The sequence below is a fragment of the Pogoniulus pusillus genome, chromosome 41 (assembly GCF_015220805.1).
Source record: "Pogoniulus pusillus isolate bPogPus1 chromosome 41, bPogPus1.pri, whole genome shotgun sequence".
Lineage (NCBI taxonomy): Eukaryota > Metazoa > Chordata > Aves > Piciformes > Lybiidae > Pogoniulus > Pogoniulus pusillus.
Genome location: NC_087304.1, coordinates 128,303 through 149,788, shown reverse-complemented (window position 1 = coordinate 149,788; position 21,486 = coordinate 128,303). Strand labels below are relative to the sequence as shown.

At 58.6% G+C, this 21,486-nt stretch overlaps 1 protein-coding gene across 6 annotated transcripts in view; it reads right to left on the bottom strand.

The window, feature by feature from the left end:
* Positions 1–18,945, bottom strand: part of NFIC (nuclear factor I C) — a 47,169-nt gene extending 28,224 nt beyond the window's left edge. For 3 of the 6 annotated variants that reach the window (XM_064175377.1, XM_064175381.1, XM_064175382.1), the window contains exon 1: positions 18,393–18,461. In XM_064175377.1, the coding sequence (XP_064031447.1) occupies positions 18,393–18,446 (54 nt within the window). In that variant the 5' untranslated portion in view covers positions 18,447–18,461. Of the gene's footprint in view, positions 1–16,638; positions 16,795–18,171; positions 18,199–18,392; positions 18,462–18,854 lie in introns of those variants that run through there. The other 3 variants (XM_064175380.1, XM_064175378.1, XM_064175379.1) reach the window with 3 other exon arrangements.
* Between the last annotated feature and the right edge of the window lie 2,541 nt (positions 18,946–21,486).

Here is a 21,486-nt window from a genome sequence, read left to right as displayed (position 1 = left end):
GAACATCCCCATGGGGCCGCGTCCCAGGACAACCAAAAAGGAAGAGCTGTGGCAGAGGTGTCTGCTTGCCAGGGATGGGGAATCCCTTCCCACACCGCAGGGTCCTGTCCCAGCAGCCTCCCACAAATGCCACTGGCTGTGTTTCTACCAGGCCAGAAACCTTTCAGAGGTGGCTGGGGCATGCCCAAACAATGGTTCTGCAGAGGCAGGTGTTGGCACAACAGGCTCCTTGGTAGCATCTGGACCTTCTCCCCTTCCCACCCACACATGCTGGGATTTGCTCCTGACAGGCGCAGGAATCCCACCTGAGACTACACCCACCAGAGCCACCATGCTGGTGCCAGGCACTGCCAGACTGCAGCAACCAAGGGAGGGGTCCCCTGTACTGCTGGTGTACCACGTGCTCCCACATGGGTTGCAGGCCTTGGACCTCTCTGCTCCCTTTCTATCAGCAGTAAACTCCCCCAGCTTTGTCCAGTTGCAGCCAGCCCAGCAGCTGGCACCTGGTCTGGCACACAAGCTGTGCTCTGCCTCCATTTGGGTAGTGCTGCTGAACCAGTCCAGCCTCAAAATAAAACAAGGAAAATGTATCCCACTTCCCAGCCCCTCCTTCCCACATCCTATTTATCACTGTTTCACAGTTTAGAAAATCAGTGCTTTTGGTCTTGGGGGTGGACACGAGTCAGGATGGAGAGGTGTTAGGAGCCATCCCATCAGGGAGCAGCACAGCTTGGAAAATGGCAGGGAAAGGGTCAAGCAGCCTTGTGTCTGGCCAGGGCAGCAGCAAGCAGGTCCCTGAGATACTGCTGACAGGGTACCTCAGAACAGATGATGATGATGTGGAGGAAGGAGCCCAGTTCAGCACTTGAGTCCTGATGCAGGCAGCCAGGGCTGGGTGGCAGTTGGTCACTGGCAACAACCACCACTGTGCTGCTGCCTCGGTTCATAGGATAGTGCCTGGGTTTGGGTCACCCTCCCTTGGGGAGTGTTCCAAGGGCAAGCACTGCTCTAGAGAGGGACTCAGGATGTGACCATGGCAGGAGCCAGGGAAGGACAGAGCCCCGGCAGTGGGATGGGGTGAGTGGCTACAGAGATGGTAGCTGGCCCCACGTCCCAGGGCAGTGATGCCACTCCCCAGATGAGCAGTTATGTCCCAGAGTGACTCTACTTACAGGAAATGCTGTCCCCTGAAGCAGGCTCTTGGCTTGGACTGGCTCTGTATGGACTCCATTGAGTTCAGGTTGGCCTCAAGTCCAACACAGACCTCAGTAACCCCAAGTGAGCCCCTGCACAGCCCCGGTGAAACCCTAAACCTGCTCCCCCGGCACAAACCCTGCTAACAGCCAGCATAGGTCTCTTGGCACAGCCTCTGGTGGGCCCTGGATCAGTGTCCCCTAAACAGACTGCACTGTAACCTCCCACAGACATCTTGGCACAGACCCCCCCACCCTGAACTTGGCACAGACGTCAATAACAGCCAGCATCAACCACCAGCACAGTCCCACTCAGCCCGCAACAGCCCCCCAGGCACAGACCTTGTTATTTGCCAGCACAGACCCATCCCCCTGGAGGATCCAGCTTCACCAAACTCGTGATTCAGCGAGCATCCTCCAGTACCCTATCAGAAACCAGGGACCCACCCTTGCTGAGGAACCCATCCCATCCACGGGGACCTAACCATGTCAGATCAATCTTCCCGCCGGGAAACCCATCACCATCAGCTGCTCCCGGGGTGGCTGCAGCCCTGCACACCCACAGAGTCTGGTTCCCTCCTCAGCAGCAGCTACTAATTCAGTACAGCTGGGCAAGGGCTGGGCATGTGTCTTAAATCAGGAAAGAAGGTCAAAGAAAAGTAAGACAGGAGCTAAAAAAGCAGCAGCAAGCTCCAAAACCAATACTTGGCGCTGGGCGGCGGGCGGCTGATCTTCCTTGGTGGCCACTGACCCGGCGAAGACTACAAATTGCTGCCATCCTCTGGCCCTGCCACCCTTCCCAGGCAGCTGGCAGGGCTGGCTGCAGGGACAGGGAGAAGGAACACTATGCCATTTTCCCTGTCCCTGCTGTCCTGCTGGGCACTGCCACCTGAGGCACCACTGCAGAAAAGCTGGGCAAGAATCAGGTTTTCCCAGCTGAGTGAGGCATCACCCTTAGGTGCTGCTTACCCTGGCTGTGAGGGCCAGGGGATGCTCGGTACCCTGCCCCAGGGGTGACAGCTGCCATCTCCAGTCTCTCTGGAGCGCAGAGCTGGTGCTAGATTCGCTCCCTCTTACCACACTGCCAAGAACATTCAGATCTCACTTGAACAGAGTCTGGAACCCCCAAAAACATTCAGATCTCACTTGAACAGAGTCTGGAACCCCCAAAAAACCCACCGTGTGCAGAAGGCCCTGTAGTGCTCTGTGCCTTTGAAGCTACTGTGGGCCATCTCCTCCCCAGGATTATGGCAGGATGGGAGCTGTGCTGAAAGCCAATCAGCCCCTTGCCAACTTTCCCTCCCGCCCGGCTTATGCTGCGCCAAGATGCTGAGCAGAATTAAGCTGCTTTAGAGGGGCCAGGCGAGGGCGGCTGGGGGGCACCAGAACCAGCTGGTGGGACGACTGGGATGGCTGCAGTTGGGTCCTGAGGACAGGACCTGGGGCCCTTGCCTGTGTCCCTGCATCTGCATCACACAGCTGGCATCATGCAGCCAGTGAGCCCCTAAGCTGGGCACACCACTCCAGCTAACAGCAGCCAGCTTCATGCCCAGCTCCACTACAGAAATGAAAGGCAGGGGGGCACTTTCTGTCCCCACTCCCTGCTGGGTGCCCCACAGCTGGCAGCACAGAGCGCTGGCAAAGGGCTGGTTAAGTGGTTCTCCTGCTGTTTTTCCTTTGCAGGGCTGGAAAGCAGAGACATGCTGCAATACCCCAGACGAGGCTGCACCTAGGGCATTTCCGGATGGGAATCTGGCAGCAGAGCCTCTGCCTGGGCCTCATCCAGCCCAGGCTTGTAAAGCCCTGCGACCCAGGGAGTTTCATGCCTGTGCCAGGGTGCTGCCAGGCCTGGCCTCGTTCCCCCCTTTCCAGAGACTGATGAAGTGCTGCCTTTCTGCGCCAGATGCTATGAGGGGAAACTGAGGCATGGGTCAAGCCAATCTCTGTCCTGGTGTCAGTCCTGCCATGGAGCAGGGAGGGGAAGGAATGATGCTCTGCATGGAGCCAGGCACCCCATGCCACAATTAACTCCTCTGGCAGCCTGAGTTTCAGCAGTGCCAGGGACCTGGTGGGCACGCAGCCGAAGCATTGCCTCTTGCCAGGTTTGTGCCCATCCTCACTGGCTTAGCTGGTGGTGAGGGTTCTGTACCCTGGCTGCTCAGCTGCCGTGGGTGCCTTTCCACTCTGGGGAGCATGGGGGATCTGTGCCATACAGGGGCAGAGCAGCAAGCATGGACACTGGCTGGGCACTGCAGCATGTGCTGGCCAGGCCTAGGAGCATCCTCCACTTGAGTGCCTTGTCCAAACAGGTTGGGCTTGGCGAATCAGCCTGAATTTTCCAGTGAGAAAATGCTTCCTCAGGAAATTCCCGAGCAGTTTTCCCGGGAGGGGGGTGGGGTGTGGGGGTAGGGTAGTAGGGAGCAGAGGAATGGCGGGGGGGAAATGGGAAGGTTCAGATACTTCGCAAGGAGTTTTGCTCCCCACCAGAGTGGCCCTGGCCCCACAGAGGAGCAAGGAGCGGTGAGCAGGGAGTGGCACGGGGCAGCCTCGCCGGCCCTGCGGGGACCACACAGAGTTTCTTTGACGAGAGGATGCTCCGGCTCCGACTCCCCGCCAGGCAGCCGCACACCTCCCAACCGCTGCCAGCTCCCACGGCTGCCGCTCCTGCCAGCTCCCACCCCCCGCGGCCGAGCGAGTCTGGGCAGGGGCTGGCAAGTTTGGCGCCGGGCCTCAGGAAGTCTTGGCACAGCGGCAGGGGGGATGCAGCTAGAGAGGCTCCCATAATCCTGCAAATCCCGAAATCCTGGTACCTGAAAGGGGCACAGCAGGGACTCGCTTCTTGCCCCTTGGTTTCCCCTCGACAGAGCCTACAGGCGCCCAGGGCACGGACAGATCGCTCTGCTGTGGCCCCAACAAAGCCTCCGGCAGCCGCTGCTTAACTGTGGTTCTTGATACTAAGTTAACCTGGTAATGAGAGCTGCCGCCGAGACAGATGCAAATGACCGGGAAGTGCTCATTACAGGGATGGAAAGAGGCACTTAGGCCCCGAGAAGCACCCAGCCTTCCTGGGCCAGCCCTGCATTGTATTAGAGCCCATTTTACAATAATTGCTCCAGAGGAGGAAATCTATTTGGACTCATCATAAAGTATTTATTAACAAGAGCTTATTCACAAGTTTTGCAGCCTGCCAGCATGGCACAGCCAGGCTCCCCAGCCTGCTCAAAAAAAAAACATAACCCAGCTTCCCTGGCCCTGCAGAGTGGCACTGCCATGCTGGAGGGAAGGAAACGGGCATGCTGGGCATGGGGCAGGAGGAGGCAGGGAGCAGAGTGGCAGCTGGACCTCCTGGGAAAGCAGCTGGGGATAGTAGAAGCTGTGCCAGCCTTGCAAGCAGACACTTGGCTTTGTACTGGAGCTGCTCATGGGGCAAACCAGGCTGTCAGGGCCATGGTCCCACACAGCTCTCATCAGAGGCAGCTGAGCTGGGGTGGGGGATGGCTGAGACCCACGCTTGCAAAACTCCTTTTGAAGCCTGTGCTGGGGCACAGAGCTCCACTGCCTACAGCAGCCTTGCTGTCACTGCCAGCAAGGGCAGAGGTGAAAGAAGGACATGCTGCAACCTCCCATCACCTCCTCTCCCAGACCCCTGAGCTTTTTTACCCCCAGAGCCAACAGAATCCTCCACCCAACCTCTGTGCACAGCTCAAGGCTGCTTATGGGCTGAAGTGTACCCACAGCATGCTCTGCTCTGGATGTGGACACCCTCTTGCTTCCAACAAGGAGTCATTTACTGCCTTAATACTCAGTCCCACTCAGGACCAGATCAGGAGGTGGTGGATGAGCAAATAAAGCAACTGGTGCTCACCTACGTGCCTGGCACCAAGATGTCTTGGCTCTCTCATGCCCAGTGCTGCTCAAAACTGCCCCAGTGGTCTTTTGAGCTATCCTGGAGCAGCAGGGCTCTACTGCACCATGGCTGCCACGAACACTCCATCAGGCCAGTGCCCACCTGCCTGTGCCTACGTGCCGGGATGTGAGGTGATGCCAGTGCTCGCCCCTGCAGGTGGTGCGGCTGTGAACGGGGGGCACGGGGAGCTCGCCGAGGCTGCCACCGCAGGTCATGGGAGGCTGCGACAGGCAGTTAACCTGCCAGTTGCTGTGGAAAACAGCAGGAAGAGAAGCAGCACTCTGTGCAGCTCTGGGCTCAGGTGCTAACACTGCTTGGGCTTGTGCCAGCCAGCACAGCCCTCCCTGGTCAGGCAGCACCACCGGCAGCCAGCCATCAGGGGTGGCTCAGGTGGGCGGAAGCTAGGCAGAGCTCTTCCAGTGGGCACAGTTATGTGCCCCAACCCTGTGCCCATCACCTCACTTCTGGTCTGCCTTCATGTGCCAGCACTTCCAGCAGCAATCGGCCTTGCTGGTCCATGGCTTTGCTGAACACAGCCCAAGGCAGGGAGCAGCACATGCAGGGTGCACAGGAAGGGTAAGGTTGCCCTGGGGATTGTCCTGAGTCCCTGTACTGCCAGCACTGGTGGGGGGAAGAGCTAGGATAGTGCTGTGGAGGGATAGCTGGCAGCGAGAGTGCCCAGTGCCACTCATTGCCTTTCTGCAAACTCACATGGATCCCCCAGTGCCTTGGTTTTCCCAGGTGCAGTCTGTGCCTGTGCCCTTCAGTGTGTGGGAACCAATGGCTCAGCTGTTTCCGTGTGGGTGACCTCACCTGCCCCCAGCATGCAGCACTGCCTGCCCAGAGATGGAGGAATGGAGGCATTGCACTGGCCAGGCCAGTCTGTAGGACCTGACGATGGCTGCTGAGCTCCAGGAAGAGCCCTGTGAGCAGCGCAGGGGGAGCACAGAAAGGACCCAGCCCACAGCCAAGGAGATGTCTCTTGCCCTAGAAATCATCCTGTGGCCATGTGCCTCCCTATCCGAAATCCCTCTGGGGATCCAAGGAAGGGAAATGTTTTATGGATTAAAAAATAAAAAAGGCTTTGCCAGCAGGCCCTGGCACTGTGAGACGCTGGGATACGGCACAGGTATGGTGGCAACTTCCACCTCCAGAATAACAGAGGATAACTGAGGCAGGACACAGCCCAGGGCAAGCAGCACTCTGTGAAGGAAAGCAGCAGGCAACCTCAGCTCAGCATCCCACACAGCGAGCAGTGTGCAAGCTGGGACCAGGCAGGGACTCTCCAGCCTCTTTGGATCAAGCCCAGGGCTTTGAGCTTGGCTTTGACCCCTGACATAGGAGATTCCTCTCCCAGTGCAATTTTAGCCCTTCCTGGTCCGTCCTGGCTTTTCTAAAGCAGATTAATTTCCCCCCTCCCTCATACACTATAATGGTCTAGGGGTGTAAGGAGGTGTCCCCAGCTCCCTCCCAGGAGCATGTGCCAGGACAGGCGGCACCACCTCCACATGCTGTAATGCGGAGTGCTGCAATGAGTCCGCAGTGCTCACCCTGCTGCGAATCTGCTCCCTGGTGGGTTGGAACAAGGCAGTGGTTAGATAGGACCCCAGGCTCCAGACGAAGAGCTGCCGACCCTGCAGGAGGATCAGCTGCCCCTGGAGCCTTGGGGGTGAAGAGTTCATGCTCCCCTGTAGCCATATCATCTTCGCCACCCCATGGACATGCCATCAGTACAGCCTGCTACAGGCCTCTGGCACCTCGCAGGCTCCCTGGGGGTTGAGGACACCTTGCCAAGACCACATAGGGAAGGGGATGCTGAAGCATGGGGCAGTGCCAGGCTCTCCCAGACAGCAAATGGAGTCGAGGGCATCCCCAAGGGATCCGCACTGTTCGACCACAGTCAGATCCGGCACTGTCAGTACGAAGGACAGGCCTGCTCCAGCGGCAGCAGGGGGAGGATCATCTGCTTTCAGCAGCTCAGCAGAACCTTCCTGGACGAGTCCTGTTTTGGGAGGGGTTTGGATGGCTCCCAAGCGGCAGGAGTGGGGGCTGGCCTGCACAAAGGGACTCTGTTTGGGATGCTGAGCTCCAGCGGTGCCTGGCGCAGAGGCTGGTGGCTGTGGCCATTCCCCTTGTTCCTCGCTTGATGAGTCAGCAGCCAGGGCTGGGGCACGGGGGAAGTGCCCCTCTCCTGTGTTGGGTGCCGGCCCCCACCTGGAGGTAAACTGCCTCCTGGGCTGCCACTATAACCGCTAAGTGACACTGTCATACTGTGGACATGGCTCTGCCAACCTGCCTCGTGATGTGGAGTCCACCAGCCACCCGTCCTGGGCTACTTGCCCAGGCTGGCCCAGAGCCATGCCCTGGGGGAGTCCAAGGTCCCTGAGCAGGGCCAGGCGCTCTGGGAGCCAGCACTCCAGCCAGCAGCTCCATGGCAGAGCAGAAGGAGCCCAGGCTGGATCTTGCCAGCTCGACACTATGACAGGGTGCACCAGGGTGGCAGCACTACAGGCCCTGGGGCTGGGGAACCTCCTGTATGACCTCAGGCCTTGCCTACTACCTGTTCCAGTCCCCGAAGGGCTTTGGAACTCCCCAGAGTTGGGGGCTGCAGTGCTAACAGCCCACACATGCCCTCAAGCTCCCACATGTGCAGCCACATCTGAGGGGATCAGAAACCCCCAAAACAAGGAACAACTGAGGGGCAGGGTCCTCACCAGGGTCATTCCAGGCAAGTTCTGGCTGGCCAGCTCCTGTCCTCATCCTCACACCAGATGCAGCAAGGCCACAGCTTGGTCCCTGATGCTGCTGCTGGCGACTCCTCTCTCCAAGCAATTCACCACAAGGCAAGAAGGGCGGTGAGAGCATCCCAGCTCCCCAGGGCAGTACCTCAGGATGCTATGCAGTCATCGCTAATGCATCTGGACTCATTTATGGGGATGAGAAAATGTTTCCAGGTTTCCCACAAAGTCCCATTAAGATCCCAGTTCTATGCTATTTTTAGTGCTCTGATCAAAAATGCCTTCTCCAGCCACCCTGGAGCACCAGGGTCCCATAGGGCTGGCAGGGCCACCCTAGGCAGGCACCTGCCTTTCAAGAGAGTTAGCTGCCCCAGGACTGGGTGCCTGCGGGGGCCAAACCCTGTCCCCATGTCCCCTAATACAGCAGCTTTGCATGCACAGGTGCCCTGTAATGCTGAGGGTGGCCCAGCCTGGCTTTTGCTCAGAAAGGAAACCTGGTGGAAAACAGCAGCCAAAGCTGCCCCCAGTTGCTGTGTTGGCTATGGGGCCCCAGGCTGCGGAACCACCCGTGCCACTGAGGATGGAGAAGGAATGGTGGCAACAGGCAATGCTCACTGGGGCAGAGCATGCCAGCAGCAGAACGTCCCTGCAGGTGCAGGGTCACATCCTGCAGCACCAGTTTGTCACCTGAAGATGGCCAGTGACTGGCTCAGCCGTCCTCCTCCCAGCCAGCAACCCCCAGAGCCCTGGGAGCACCTCTACCAAGGCAGTGGGTGCCCACGGGGCTCTGGCGGAGCTGACAAGGGCATGCAGAGATCCTGCCCTCAGCCCTGAGCTCTCACAAGCTATCTATAGCTATGACCTCAGTGGGAGCTGGGGCAGGCACTCAGTTGCGCGTCCTCCCTTTTTGACCGGGATGGCACCACAGCCTTCACGTGTCAGAGAGCTGCTGCCTCGCCGAGGCTTTCATCCCATACGTTCACTCATCTGTGGGGATTCGGTGTCAGGGGCTGCCCATGCTTCATAAAGACTGTTTCCAGGGCAGTTCAGCCAAGAGAGGCAGAACACCAGCTGGCAAGGGCAGGCGCTGGTGCTGGGTGTCAGTGTGTAAATCGACAGGGTCCAGCCCTGGGGCTGGAGGAGAGGGTCGAGTGGGGGATGTCTCTGTGTGAGCAGGGGTGACCTGAGGACACCCCACAGCTGTGCCCCACAGGCGTTGGGGTCGCAGATTAATACAGACCTGAGGGAGCACGGGGAGGTTGCTCTCCACCAACTGCCCCGGGGGCGAGTGGAAAAGAGCTGGCCCACAGGAGGGGAATTTCCCATCTCTTTTCTCCAACAACCTCTTCGGCTTGTGCAATTAGAGAAATTTGTTTAACAAACTCCCAGGGGAGCAGGGCGGGAAGGTAGGTGGCACACGGCCAGGGGCGCTGCTCGCACAGGCCTGCTCCCTCCCCACCCGCGGCTTTGATCAGCGGCGCTGCGCCGGGGCACAGGAGCGGCTCCCTGCAGCCAGCCAGCAGCCAGGGCCACGCTGGGCCACAGCAGGAGCCTCGGCCCCTGCGGACGTGCTGCAGGCGGCAAACCCTTGCCCTGACCGCGCGCCCCCGAAATGGCACCTTGCATACTCCTCTGCTCGCTTCGTCCTGCTGCCCTCACACCTGCCGGGGCGGCAGGGACCTGGCACCCTGCCCGACCTTGGTGCGCAGCCGCCGGGTCCCTGGGCCACACGTGTGCCCATGCGTGCCCTGTGTGGCGTCCATGCATGCCCTGCGCAGTGCCCATGTGTGTCCTGTGCAGTGCCCATGCACTGGCTGGCAGGCAGGTGCAGGCTGCAGGCGCATGCTCCCACTCCCTCCCTCCCTCTCTCATGCGATGCCATTTCCATCCCAAACCCTCTGCTCTGCACTTTTTGCCAACACTGTCTCATTGGTATTCAGGCTGTGCTGCTCGCCTGTCCTGGCACACAGGTTTCTAAAGGAGATTTTGCAGCACAGCATGGGGGGGTCACATTACAGCCCACCCTGTCTCGCTTTCTTGAATCACCAGGCACAAGCCAAAGCATGGTGGTAGAGGTAGGCAGGATCTGGCACATCACAACTCCCACCAAGCAATCACAGTATGGAACATCCCCATAAGCCATTCTCTTAGGGTGAGGTGGGCTGGCAGGCGGGCAGTGGTGAGCTCTGCAGCAGGCAGCGTGACAGGTGGCTTCCCAGGGACAGCTGCTGCATCTCTGGCACTCTCCAGCCTCCCTGGCAGTCCATGATGCCTGCTGCAAGGTGAGAGCAGGTGGCAGAAGGGGACATGAGCTGAACTGCCAGAGCCTGGCATTGTCATCACCCTTGCCAGTGGTGCCCAGATGAATCGGCAGTGGCATCCACTGCATCCCCAGTAGGATTGTGCCTTCAGGATGGCATCCTGGGATGAAGAGGGAACAGTGATGCCTCTTGTTTTGGGACTGGTTCAGGGCAAGGGGAAACGTCTGTGTGGAAAATCAACATGTCTTTCTCTGGGCTGTTTTTCCTCCTATGAAAGCTAACACATTTCTTGTTTTTTCATGATCAGAACCACGTTGGGGTTTTTGGGTAGCAGCCGCTCAAATACCACTTCCCTGTGAAGGGAATGCAGGGGCCCTCTGCAAGGAGAGCAAAAACCTTCACAGAAAACAAGATAAAGCCTTCAGTATTTTCAAACGTCAGCCTGGCCACGAACTCCCAAAAACTCTCAGGGAAAAAGAGGTCAGCAGGAGGGCTGGATCCTGATACTCCCATGACAGGCTGTGCTGCCCCATCTTGAGCAGCAGCAGTGGCTGAGAGAGCAATGCCCACAGCGGGCAATCCGAGGCCCAGACCTGGGGATTCTGCCCAAAATGCTGATTAGAGCTGGCCGCTGGCCAGGGAAGGGAGAATGAATGCACTGCTCCAATAGCAGCGAGTTAACCCAGAAATCAATCCTTGGCAGGGGGTGGCCAGCGAATCCCCCAGCATGTCAGCACTGCTGCACCTGAGCCACAGGATCCTTTCCCAGCTCTTCTCCAGGACTTTGGAAGCACCGTGCCTTAGCAGCTGGTGCAGGGTGCTGGGTCCCAGCCAAGCTGGCACAGTATGGCATGGCCACAGGGCATACCTGCCCAGGGCTGGTGTGACAGATGACAAGCCCAGCTGCCCACCTGGCTGTGAGCCAGCCCCAGGACACCTGCAAGGACTCTGCGCATCACCACTCTGCAGCTGGCACGTCCCAGGAACATGCATCCCCTCCCTGAGGGTGGTGCTACCTCAGGGTGCCCAGACAGTCAGGGATGGGAGGGAAGCTGAGCTCAGGCTCTTGCTGTGCCAGTCTGGTGCACCCAGAGCCTCCAAAGGTGCTTTGGTACCCAAAACTCACAAGCATTTGGCCACCTCTGTCCCCCCTGAGGCTCTCAGGCTCAGACTCACCAGCAGCCCCCAGATATGCCATGGGGACATCACTGGTGATGCCACACTACTGGCCCCATCCATCAAGGCTTCAGCACCCATCAACGCCCTGGTTGTTCCCCACTACCTCTGCCAATCTGCCCCAACCTGCCCAGCACACCCTGAGATGCCACTGGAGAAACTCCAACCCTGTGGAGGCCCTGCCAGCACCTCTGCCTTGGGTACCGGGACTGGTGGGCACAGGAGCCTCAGACATCCTCCTGTGAGCACCTTGCCCCCTCAGCAGTGCTCAGTGCCAATACTGCCATCCTCTTGCAGAAAGAGCCACAGCACAGCCCGGGGTGACACGCAACGACACAGATTCACAAGGGGATTTTTAACTTCCCTGCCAGCTTCCCTTCTACTCCATCAAGGGCTCCCAGGGACACTCCCCACCGCCACCACAGCACAAATCTCACCACTGTTAGAACAGTCTTCCCCCACCGTTCTCAAGCCTTCATGCTGGGACTGCCCAGGGCACCCCAGGGAGCTGCCCTTTTCTGCTCAAGGGGGTGCAACTGGCTAGGCTGTCTCTGGCACGGTGCTGAGCCTTGCTGCTCTGCCACTGCCTCATTCGCACCCTGCCACACAGCCGCTGCCACCGATACCCCTGCAAGAGGGGAAAACACAACGGGTAAGAGACTTAAACCATGGTGCCCAGCACCTGTCCTTAGCCCTCCTGGGCACAGGGAGCTATGCTCTGTTTGCTTCGAGACAACTAGGCAGTGAGCTGGGCAGTGAGCTGAGCCCTGGTGCCTGGGTTTTGTTCCGTACACCACAGAAGTGTTCCCACGCTTGCAGCACTGGGCAGGCAGTGCCTGCACTCCCTGCCCCTGTACGGAGAATGCAGGCAGGGAGGGAATCATGGGCAGGGAAGAAAGCACAGGCAAGGGCAGAGCTGCCCGGGAAGGTGAATTACTGGCCGGTGCCTCAGTGTGCTTGCAGGAGGGCAGCTGATTTATTGTGTGCGGCTCCCGCCAAGTTCAAGGTGATGTGGTGGAGAGCAGCACATGCAAGCAGCCAATGCTGCCTCTTGTGCAGCAGGCCTTATCTAGCTCATCGCCCATATGCCCACCCCAGCCCTCCAACATGGCATCATACACTACACTCAAATTGCAATCTATTTCTTTCAGGTAAGGATTTAAGACCGTATCAGGCAGAGCAGCAGGGTCCTCAACAGCACTGCTGGTGTGAGTGGCCGGGCAGGGCTAGCTGGGGCAGGCGGGCACAGCACGGCAGGCGCCTCGCAGGGAATGCCAGGCTCTCCTGAAGGTTTCATTTAAAGAACAGCCTCATTGTTTTTCCCAAACAATACTGAGCAGATGGGAGAATTGAAAGTGTGTTGCAACCATCCCTCTCTCACCCTGCCGTGCCTGGCCTGCTTCTCCCATCCTCTGGCAGGCGATCTGAGCTCCAGGATGGAAATCAGTTTGCCAGAGCTACTGGTTAAGGGGGTGAGCACCAGTGTTGCCCTCTCTTACTGGAAAGCTCCAGCGCTCTTGGGGAAGAGATTTGCCAAAGGATGCCCCAGTAAGATGCATCCATCAGGGAGCTCCCTGCTATGGCCACGTGCCTGAGTCAGTGGCAGCAGTCGGGTGATGTGCAGCAGCCAGCGGTGGGTGGGGAGCAGCAAGAGCCCCCTCAGCACCCAGGGTACAGCAGCTGCGACCAGGCCACATTTCCGCAGTGCCTCTTGCAGCAGGGCTCTGTCCCTCAGCACTGCAGCAGGCCTCTTTCCCCACGTAATGATGGCTTTTGCCAGTACAGAGGTTTGTGCCAGGCTGGCCTGGCTGGGCTGCTCCTTGATGCCCCCAGGACTGGGTGCCACTCGCCATGGCATGTGCAGAGGTTCATGCCTGGCTGCTGCTTCTTAGGCAGGCAGTGTGGACATGTTGCCTCTGCACTCTCCAAGGATGCATTTGAGCACAGCACTGGGAGCTGGGCATCCTGCCAGGGTCCAGCCAGAGACCCTCTCCTGGGCCCCAGCAGACCCAAGGGGCCCAGAAGAGGGTCTCTGGACAGACCCCGGTGGGATGTCTGGCTCCTGCTGCTCCAGCTGCCTTTGTGGCTCACTCCCATCTCACTTTGCTCTCCACCTACAAGTACCTGGGTGTGGGTCTCAGGGAGCACCAGGGTGATTGATAGGTGCCAGGGACAAGCCAGAGGTTTGCAGGAGCATCACCTGTCATAGAATTTGCCCATCTTTCTTCTGGGAGCATCCCAAACCCCCTTCTGTCCACCCTACTGCAGATCCAGGAGCCAGGGATAACTGCTATGGCTCTGGAAATGCCAACAGCTCCTTGTGTAGCAAGGGACACAAATGTGGAGCCAGTGGCAAGTGCACAGTGCTGGGGTTGTTTCGGCGTCCTGGCAGATGGAGCTCCCCTTGGTTCCCTGTGGGCAGGGTGAAGCCTCATGCATGGCAACAGTGCCAGTGTCACTTCCCTGCTAATCCATGCAGCTCCCTCTTAATTTCCCAGCCGGTCCCTGAAAGTGGACAGAAGTGAGCTGGGGGAGTGCAAGGCCCGAGGCAGGGACAGAGGGCGGAGGAGGGCACAAAGTGATCCTCCTTGCTTGACAGGAGGCTCGGCTGAGGGCCCAGCTGGGAGCATGTTACAGAAGCCTTTGCCAGGGCTATTTCGGTGCTGCTGGCCTGCCAAGGCCCAGCTCGGACCAGCTCTGGCTGGGAAGGGAGGCTTCTCGAGCAGTAGCTGGGCTGCGAGCGGCTGTGCCGGACTCCAGGGGCTGGCAGTAAGGAGATGCGAAGCAGCGCAGGGCGGCTCCCGCGCACGTTCCAATGTATCCACATCACCATCCGCGGCAACCGGGCCGGGAGAGCCTCCCTGCTGCGCGGGCTGGACGGGAGCGCTGGGGCTGGCGGCTGGGGGAGCACGGCTGGGCTGGGTCCGGTAAGTGCAAACAGCGTCTCATCCCACCCCGGTCAGGCTAGGTGGCAGCTGAGGCTAAGCCAGGGCAAAGGAGTGGAACTAGAGCCTTCCCCGAACGAAGGCGGCGGAGCAGAGGCTTAGACCCAGCGCCTGGGCAAAGCGCTGGGAGCAGCTCGGGTTTGTGACCAAACGGCTCCTGCCAGCCCTGGCATGGCCAACCGGCGACTGCACAGCTTCCCACATCAGACCAAGCATGGTAGCTGGCAGCAACAGGCTCTGCCAACCCAGTACCAGCTGGAGACTGGGACGGTGGGGAAGCAATGGGGCCCCCAGAAAGGATGGTGTTGGAGAGCAGGGAAAGAGAGGGAGAGGGGGAAGAAGAGGACATAAAAGAAATAAAACAAAGAAGATAAAAATTAAAAAAAGAAAAAGAAAAAGAGAAAAGAAAAAAAAGGAGAAAAAGGAAAAAAAAGAGAAGGGGGAAAAAAAGAGAAAAAGTAAAAATAAAGAGAAAAAGGGGAAAAAAAGAAAAAGAAAAAAAGAGAAAAAGGAAAAAAAAATAGAAAAAGGGAAAAAAAGAGAAAAAGGAAAAAAAGAGACAAAGGAAAAAAAGAGATAAAGAAAAAAAAGAGACAAAGAAAAAAAAGAGACAAAGAAAAAAAAGAGACAAAGAAAAAAAGAGAAAAAGAAAAAACACAGAAAAAGAAAAAAAAGAGAAAAAGGAAAAAAAGGAGAAAAAGGAAAAAAAGGAGAAAAAGGGGAAAAAGGAGAAAAAGGGGAAAAAGGAGAAAAAGGGGAAAAAGGAGAAAAAGGGGAAAAAGGAGAAAAAGGGGGAAAAAAAAGAGAAAAAGAAAAAAAAAAGAGAAAAAGAAAAAAAAAAGAGAAAAAGGAAAAAAGAGAAAAGGAAAAGAAGAGAACAGACAAAACAAAAAATCCCATAACCCTCCCACTAAAACAGAAAACAATAAGATAGAGGGGGAAAAATGAATAAAGGAAAAAGAGGCATACTGAGGTGTGACTTATACCAAGTCAACCAAATGGTGGGGAGCACCATACCCAGGATCTCTGAACAGCCCTAGCGCTGCCCATCTGTGCCCGGTTCAGTGCCCATGCCTGCACCTGTGCCACCAACAGCCTCACATGCTACACCACATCCAGGGAGAGCCAGAGACAAGGCCAGGCCCTGTACTGCCCTTCCGCATAATGCAGGTGCCATGGTGCTGCCAAGGGGACCCTCTTGAGCCCCACCAGGACAGCTGGTTCCAAGCTTCTGAAGTGGAGCCAGACCTTGCCTGCAGATCAGGCCCAAGGGAAGGGTCCGGAAGGAAGGTGCTGTGGGCACAGGGGTCCAGCAGCAGCACTGCCCCTACCAAAGCTGAGCCCTCGCTGGGTGCGGCACAGGCTAGATTTGGAGCAGACAGCAGCTGCCAGCAGAGAAGAGGTTACAAGCCGGGGTGGAGGGGGAGAAACTGCCTGCTCAATAATTAAATAAATATCAGCGATCAATAAGGACAGAGCAAAGGCAGAGCTGCAGTGGCAGTGGTGCGGGCAGGGGGGAGTGTTCCTGAAGCCTCCCTGCCACTATACCAGCTGTCAGAGGGTGACTTTAGGGATGCCCCCTTCTGCCTGCGCCATGGGCACAGCCACCCCACCGCGTGCCACACTGGCGTGGCCTGGAGTAACACCAGCGTCCCCATGCACATGGTCCAGAGTTACCTCTTGACACCCCTACACACAGACAGGGGCCATCGCAGCGCCTCACCCTGCAGACTGAGGGGATGCCCCCCCATCCTGCCATGCATGACCCCCCCACCATCCCTGCTCGCCAGCGTGGCATGGCACAGCTGGTTGCAAATAATCCCAAACTAGGAGGATTTTGAAGATAAAGCCGGTGTGGATCGCCCCCACCCCCACTTCCTTGCACCCCACCATGTGCCGCCAGGCGGGGGGGGGGGAGGGGGCGGCGGCTGGGGAAGGAAGGAAAAAGTTTCACGCTATGCGAAAAGGTGGAGTGGCCAAGGCCGAACTCGCAGTGCCAAGCCCCCACCCAGCCTCCCCAAACCCAACCATGGACCCCCCCGCGTCTCACCGCGTTCCACTGCAGCCCCAAAGCCAGCAGCCTCCCCGCACCACCCACCCCCGGGCGCAGCGAAAACACAAAACCCAAACCACAGGGAACCTTCCCCTCCCGCGCCCCGAGTGAAAGCGGACGCAGAAACTCCCCCGAAAACACCAGAAACACCAAAACAACGCCCAAAAAAAGGTGTGAGGGGAGCAAGAGGTAAACCCGACTCCTCCGAGCAGCCCCTCTCCCTGCTACGATTATTTTTTTTATCAGGAAGGGGCTTTTACTTTTGGGTGTTTTTTTTTTTTTTTTTTTTTTTGCACTGCAACTGTAAAAGTCCGTTGCGGCGAAGGAGGGAAAAGTGGGGGGGGGCCCGCGAGGGGTCTGGTTACCTGGGTCAGGCAGAGAGGAGACGAATACATCCCGAGCCGTGCTGGGAAAGCGGCTAATTGCAGGGCTGAGACTCGAGGCGTAAAAGTTACTGAGTCATTTCGGAGGCTGGAGCAGTCCGGGCGTTTTTTCTCTCTCTCTCCTTTGGAGCGGCTGTGCGGGGCCCGAGGCGGGGGGGGGGGGGGGGGGGGGGGCGGCGGACGGGGAGAGGCGGGCGTCCCCGCGGGAGGGGGGGCCGAGGAGGAAATAAAAAGGGTCCAACTTCCACACCCCTCCTCAAAAAAAAAGAAAAAAAAAAGGCAGTATAAGCCCTCAACTATCCCCCCCCGGAAAATCCAGCGCTTCTTTGGTTGTTGTTGTTTGTGTGGCTGGAGGGGGGGGGGGGCGCGCGTTTTAAAGAGACAAAAGGCTCATCTTTGCCCGGGGGAGGGGGCTGGGGGGGTCCCGCACCTAGCCTGCGGGCAGGGCCGGCGAGCAGCGGGGAAGTTAGAGGGGAAGCGGCTCCATCCGAGCCACGGGCAGCGGAGGGAGGGAAGAAAGAATGAGAAAAAGGAGAAAAAAAAAAAAAGGAGCGAGGAATGAAGTGACGTTATGAAAAAAGCCCATCCCAAAATATTACATCCCACTTAAAGATGTAGGAACCCCCTTTGGCTCCAGGGCCGAGGCGCTGCGGGGCAGAGACGAGCGGGGGAGGGACGGGTCGCCTCCCCCCGCGGGCTCGCCCTTTTTGGGCTGTTTTGCGTTTTTTAAAGTTTGCATTTAAGAAACGGAACCGATACGGCGAGAGGAGAGGAGAGGAGAGGAGAGGAAAAAAATCTTCAAGTTCACGTGCAACTTCTGGGCAGCAGCCGCGGGAGACGCTGGCCTGGCACGGGCAGGGGGTATCCCCCGGTCGCTCCGAGCCCCGGTGCCAGAGAGACTGCCTCGCTGTATCCCCGCTCAGCCCGCGGAGCGACGCTGATCGTTCCCCCGCCTGTTTTAACGCCCAGCAGCGCCTCCACGCACGGCCTCGGGGCCGGCGTGGGGATAGCGCCAGGGCAGCCCCGCGTTCCCCCCGACCCGAGCGCACAAAGTGAACGAGACCGGCGCCGGCAATCTCCAAGCCGCAAGTTCTCACTGCAGGCACCACCGCCACCGACCCATTCTGCCGGCTCTAATAAAACCTAATTAGCGAGGGCGCGAGCCACGTATAGAAAAACAAAGGGAATCCTCGCACCTAATTGTGGAAAGGAGTCCTGGCCACGCAGCAGGGCAGACGGCAGCCGCCGAGGCCGCAGATCCCGGCCCCACTCGCTGCCCCACATACATTGAGGGGGTTTAATTCTCTCTGCTGTGCCCCAAAGCGCAGCAGAGACCCCGCTGACGCCGGGGGCTGCTCGGGGAGCCGCGAGGCCGCGGCTCCAGCCCTGCGTCTCCAACAGCATTTTTTCCCCAGCCCTGCAGACCCCCTTCTCACACAACTGATTGTCACTCTCAACTCCTGCCGGCCGCTGTAGCACGATCCCCGTCCGAGGAGTTGGGGGCTTAATCCCCACCTTCCTCTGCATTAAACCTGCCCCGGAGGCAGCTCCACTCCGTGACATGCAGCAGCACCACTCCGGACCCGCACAAACTTCGCCGACCGGGCCCGCTCTCCACCGCCCTCCCTCCACCGCCGCTGTTCCGGGGGAGCTGGGGACGCAGGACTCCGCGTCGCGCTGTGGCCTTGGCAGAGGGCGGAGAAGCCCAGCACAGAGGGCTGGGGGGTGATGCTTACATGGGCTTCATTTTTTTTTGTCGCCCTCCACCCCCGCAGAGTGGCCCCGCGCATCGCGCTGCGGACTTGAACGCGACCCCCCGGGCGTCACTTCCAAGTTCAAGTCGGTGCGGCTGGCAGCCTCTCCGCCCCCTTTTTAGCGGCCATTTTCAGCTCTACCCAGCCCTCCGTGGGCTGCGCAGCCCCCCCCGCACTGCGACCTTCCCGTCCCCCCTTACAGCGCGGGGGGGAAGCAGAGGAGGAGAGACAGCGGCAACTTCCCTCCGCCCGGCCCGCACCCTCCCTCCCTCCCGCCGCCCCCCCCACTCCCCCCCCCGGGCATCCTGTTCAACTCCGGTGGCGGCAGCGCCCCGGCCCAGCCGCCCCCTCCCCGGCTCCGGTGGGTGCACACGCGAATCCACGCACATGGGGGTGGGGAGAGGAGGAAAGTAGAAGGGAAAATGAAAGTGTCATGGGACCTACCATAGCCAAGTGCAATTAACGGGCTTCCAAGTTGCTGCGGAAAGCAAAGCAAAGAGGGTGGGAGTTTTTTGTATTTTGTTCTAAACCGTGTGTTTTCCACCGAGCCGCCGGAGGGGGGAAAATCGCTGCCCTCAAAAATAATTAAAATTAAAAACTCGCCGAATAATAGCTCTCCCAAAGGCCACTGGCAACGTCAAATTGTCCCCGGCGAGCGCTTACGTTCTCTCCGGCTCGGTGCGGCTGCCGGGGGCCATGCTCCGGCCTCCGCGTACCGGGGGCCAGGCCGGGCCGCGCTCCCCGCCGCGGGGCCGGAGCCAAAGGCCCGAGGCCGCCGTCGGCGAGTTCCGGGGCGGCGGCGAGAAGCGGCGGGAGAACGGGGCCTGGCCTGGCCCGGCCTCATGCACCGCGGAGGTGACGGGGATGAGGGCAGTGGGGGCGCGGGCGATGGTTGGTTTTGAAAAGCAAGAGGGGGAAAAAAGAATTTAAGAAAAAAAAATAAAGACGAGCCGCGGGGAGAGTGCCGGCGGAGGGCCGCGCTGCGCCTACGGGAGAGCAGAGCTGGCATCGCCCCCGCCCCCCCCCCAGCGAAGCCCAACTCCGGCCGGGCACGGCTCCTCCTCGCAGTCCGCAGCGCCCCGGCCCCATCGCTACCGCCTCCGCCTCTGCCTCCTCCCCTCGCCCGGGGCACCGGCGGCGCTGCGGAGGGGACGCTCCCGGTGCGGGGGCGGGGAGGAAGGCTCCGGCCCCTTTCGCCCTGCAGCGCGACGGCGACCCCCGCCTGGTGCTGGTAGGTGGCGGGGGCTGCGGCGCGGCCCCCCCGGGGCTGGCTGGCTGAGGAGGGAGGTGCAGGGCCGCCCCCGGGCCCTGCCCGGCGCGGGAGCGGGGGGTGGTGGTGGGGGATTGGGATGAAGAACTGGGGGCGCGGCACCGGTGCGGAGCTACCGCAGAGCGGGGAGGAGCCGCGGGCAGCGCCGGGCCCAGCCGCCCGCCTCTATCGGGCGGGCCGGTCACCCGCGGCCGCGCGTACCCCCGGCCCCGCACAATCCGTGTCGCGCACACTCCCGGTCCCCCCCACCTCCCCAGCCCCACTGCTTACAGCCATCTCCGGTCCACAGACGCCTATCTTCCCACCTCCCGCACACCTATGTCCCCATGGACATCTTCACCCCTGTTGAGCAGACATTCCCCCGGCACCCGCAGCCACCCCCAGCCCTGCCCCGTGGACAGGGATCCGCACACCACCGTCATCCCCCCCAGGCTCCAACCTCTCCGAACATCCTCCGGCCCTGCTCCCCCAGCCCCTCCAGGCTGCCTCGTCCCTGTGCCTTCATTTCTGTTGTTCCACCCTCACTCAGCCATTCTTCTCAACAGCTTTACTCCCAGATGCTCTCCGTTTGCCCTCTCTGGGTGTCTCACGGACCCAGGCCGCTTGGCAGCCGAGGGGGCTGCTCCAGCAGTGGGGCTGAGGTTCGTCCTCACTCCCTGGGCTCCAGCGGAAAGTTGGCAGCGGGCAGGAGCTGGGTTTGGTCGGAGAGTAGCGTTTTGTGTCTGTATCTGTAGACCTCCTTTGTGTCTGGACTTGTATTTTTAACCCTTGTTATCGAGTTATCAGTTAATCTTTTTAATTCTTTACAAGGGGCACGTTCTTGTACAGAAAGGCAACAAAAAGCTACATTTCTCCCCGTCCACTTTATTAAGGGCTGAAGGGTGCACTGCACGGCTGTAGTTTTAGGCATGCTCCGTAGTCTTGAACAAACAGGAACATCATCTCCATCTGTCTTGTGCTCAGATGATTTCAGTGTGATAAATAATATGCTAAATAATTTATTCTCTGTATTTTAAATAAAATTAAAGCAAGATATGCTGCTATTCCTCTGGTTTTTATTTCTCCCTCTTTGGATTTTTTTTTGTCCGAGAGAGTCAGCGAGTCCTGACCATTTTTACAAGGGATCAGCTCAATTTTAACAGGGATTTCGTAAAGACCAGTGGTTTATTTTATCCATCCTTGGATTCCCTTTGCCCGCTAAACCCTCTGTGCATACAGCAAGGCACTGGATGTTACACGCCGGAATTTGTGCATTTGCAGGGTGCATTTTACTGCCGTGCAAGTTGTTTGTCAAGGCACTGGAGTCCGAGCGGCCTCGTGGAAATGCCAGCTCACGTTGTTCCAGCCTTCCATTCAAACAAGCAAACCAACCTCCCTATTCTGACATTCTTTGTATTTACGCAGTCTAGAACTGCTTTGTTTTGTTCTGTTTTTAAATCGCTGTCTGCACCCCCCCAAGGCACTTTCCTGTCTGAAGGCTGCAAAGAAGGCTCCTGGCTGATGCTAGCAGTTTTCTTGCCTCACCCCAGCTCCAGAAGCCTTGAGGAATGCAAACTCGGTGCTAACTCTGCGCACACGATGGAGTTTTCATTTTCTGCCCAACGCCGGACAAGAAGCAGTGCAGAAATGAGCCTGGGGAAGAATTGGCCAATTTTTAACTGCTCCTAGGGACTGCCATCGGTGCTTGCTCATCAGTTCCTCTCCCTCTCACCACCACCTTTATTTTGCTCTGGTGATTCCCTGGCTGCTTGTGTTTTGGGAAAGCTGTGAATGTTTGGCTTCAGCCTCAGCGTTGTAAGATATTGC